The 1,986-nt window shown below is 34.0% G+C and overlaps 1 protein-coding gene across 1 annotated transcript; it reads right to left on the reverse strand.

Moving 5' to 3' along the window:
* Positions 1-829: 829 nt before the first annotated feature.
* Positions 830-1,881, reverse strand: LOC116015750 (transcription factor bHLH168-like). Its single transcript, XM_031255922.1, has 3 exons — positions 1,762-1,881; positions 1,244-1,537; positions 830-959 (listed from the first exon to the last, which is right to left on the reverse strand). Exons 1-3 carry the CDS (start codon positions 1,879-1,881, stop codon positions 885-887), a joined length of 489 nt encoding a protein of 162 aa, XP_031111782.1. The 3' UTR covers positions 830-884.
* Between the last annotated feature and the right edge of the window lie 105 nt (positions 1,882-1,986).

Here is a 1,986-nt window from a genome sequence, read left to right on the forward strand (position 1 = left end):
TATGAAAGGGACTCCGCTGAAACAAAGTTGCTGACTAAGGGTCAACACTCTGACCAAGCGGCTAAGGATTCCACATTTTCTTACGGACTCGTGCTTTGCATGTTTCTTAAAACTCTCATACGGCGACAACCACTGCCGTATTTAGGAATTCACGACTTGAATTTTGTCTTCGATCGAGTTCAATGTCAGATTTAATTACCTTTAAGGGCTGTTTGGTAAATAGCCGTTGGCTGATAGTTGATAGTTCATTAGTGAGTTTGACTAGTTGACAGCATTAACTGATTGTAGAAAGATGTTCGGTAATTAGCGGTTAGCTGATAGCCGATTACATGAAAAATAACATTCTCAAAAGCCGTTCAAAAAAGTTATTTTGAACAATTGTTTGAATTTTAACATTTTGGAGCAATAAATTGTTACAAAAAACTAATTAATTAAACACTTATATTGGGTGTTTAATCAAATCAAAAAGTTAATAGTGATTAAATAAGTTAAAATTGGCTAAGAAGCTAAGTATGTTACCCTTAATTACCATAGTTTAGAGTGAAAATTGACAAGTGTACTCAGTATATATATAGGAGTAAAATTCTCATCATATAATTTATTTTATTATTAGAATAAAAAGAAAAAGAAATATAAATTATGATTCACTTTATGTTATAAATCAATTAAAACGTAGGTTTCAAAGTGTTCCATATAAATCACTCAAATAATTGCTGCTTTTCATAAGTCATACAATAATATAATTCTCCACTGGATTACAATGTCTCCTTTATTATAATGTAGCATAAACTTCTCCTAGAAAATAGGATGAATTGGCATGCACTAGTTAATTTTAGAATTACCGTAATCACAGAGAAAGTTTTGCATGTTGGTTTCTTCTATCATTATCTGCCAGACACAAGATTCCTCAAGCGTTCTTGCACTTGTTTAGTCTCTATTCCAAGTCTAGATGAAAACGCCTGTTCAAAACAAACAAAGTCTCTCACTCTCAGCAAACACAATAATCAAGAAAACCCAAAAAATATGATAACTGTACTTCAGCCAAATTGATCAGATTGTTGACTTGGTAACCTATCATAAGGTTACAAGTTCGACTCTCATGAGAATATATAGCTTATTAAACTTGTTGATTTGAATCGGTCAGCTATAAATAACTGTTTTTTTTTTCTTTGTCACCAAATTAAAAAAGAAAAAGCAAAGATTAAGGAACAAATTAAATTAACATGGTTTTTTAATTACGTACCTTGCAAAGAATTGTAAGGCAGATCTTGTCAAGCACAGCTGAGGTGGTTGCACTCACAACTTCAGCACCTTCTTCTTCGAGAATTTGAAGGACTTTACACATCTTCAGACACTTGTTCTCGGACCCACATACGATGTTTACCTCCAAAAGTGCACCCATGTTGTGTTCACTCACGTCCACTGCAACTGGTTGGCCTAGATTATCCTTTCTTGTCCTCAACTCCTTAATGTTTTTCTGCAATTCTTTTATGTAATCCGTGGCTTGATCCAACAAGTCCAGTGCTGGCATTTTCTCCTGTACACCAATCTCACATACTCAACCCCAATGTGTTTCATGCATGCACATATATAGTTTAATTTAACTAAGATGCTCTCTCTCTAGTTTAACGTTATACTCAGCTCGTCCCATGTAGATCGAATAACGAATTTCCAGATTACAAAACGTAGTGTTTGGAAAATTTTGATATTTGGAATATAATATTGCGTGGTGAGTATGTATGAAAAGGTAATATTACGTACCTCGGAGCTTGCAAGAGAGAGGGCGGCGGCGAGTTTATCATAAAGAAATTTCATTTGCTGCCGCCGGTGTTTCTCCGTCAAGCCACGCCCAGGTTTCGATGAGCTCTTTTCGGGCTTCATGTTTTGGATTACACACCCAATTAATTGGCGTCTTACTTTAATTTATGTATGTTTTATTCTTAGTATTCCATATATATATATATATATATATATATATATATATAT

This window comes from Ipomoea triloba, chromosome 4 (assembly GCF_003576645.1).
Source record: "Ipomoea triloba cultivar NCNSP0323 chromosome 4, ASM357664v1".
In the NCBI taxonomy this organism is placed as follows: Eukaryota; Viridiplantae; Streptophyta; class Magnoliopsida; order Solanales; family Convolvulaceae; genus Ipomoea; species Ipomoea triloba.

Coding starts and splice junctions, on each gene's coding strand:
- LOC116015750 (XM_031255922.1), bottom strand. CDS start 1,881: ATGAAGCCCGAAAAGAGCTCATCGAAACCTGGGCGTGGCTTGACGGAG. Junction 1,538..1,761: donor TCTCTCTTGCAAGCTCCGAG/GTACGTAATATT, acceptor ATTGGTGTACAG/GAGAAAATGCCAGCACTGGA. Junction 960..1,243: donor GCCTTACAATTCTTTGCAAG/GTACGTAATTAA, acceptor TGTTTTGAACAG/GCGTTTTCATCTAGACTTGG.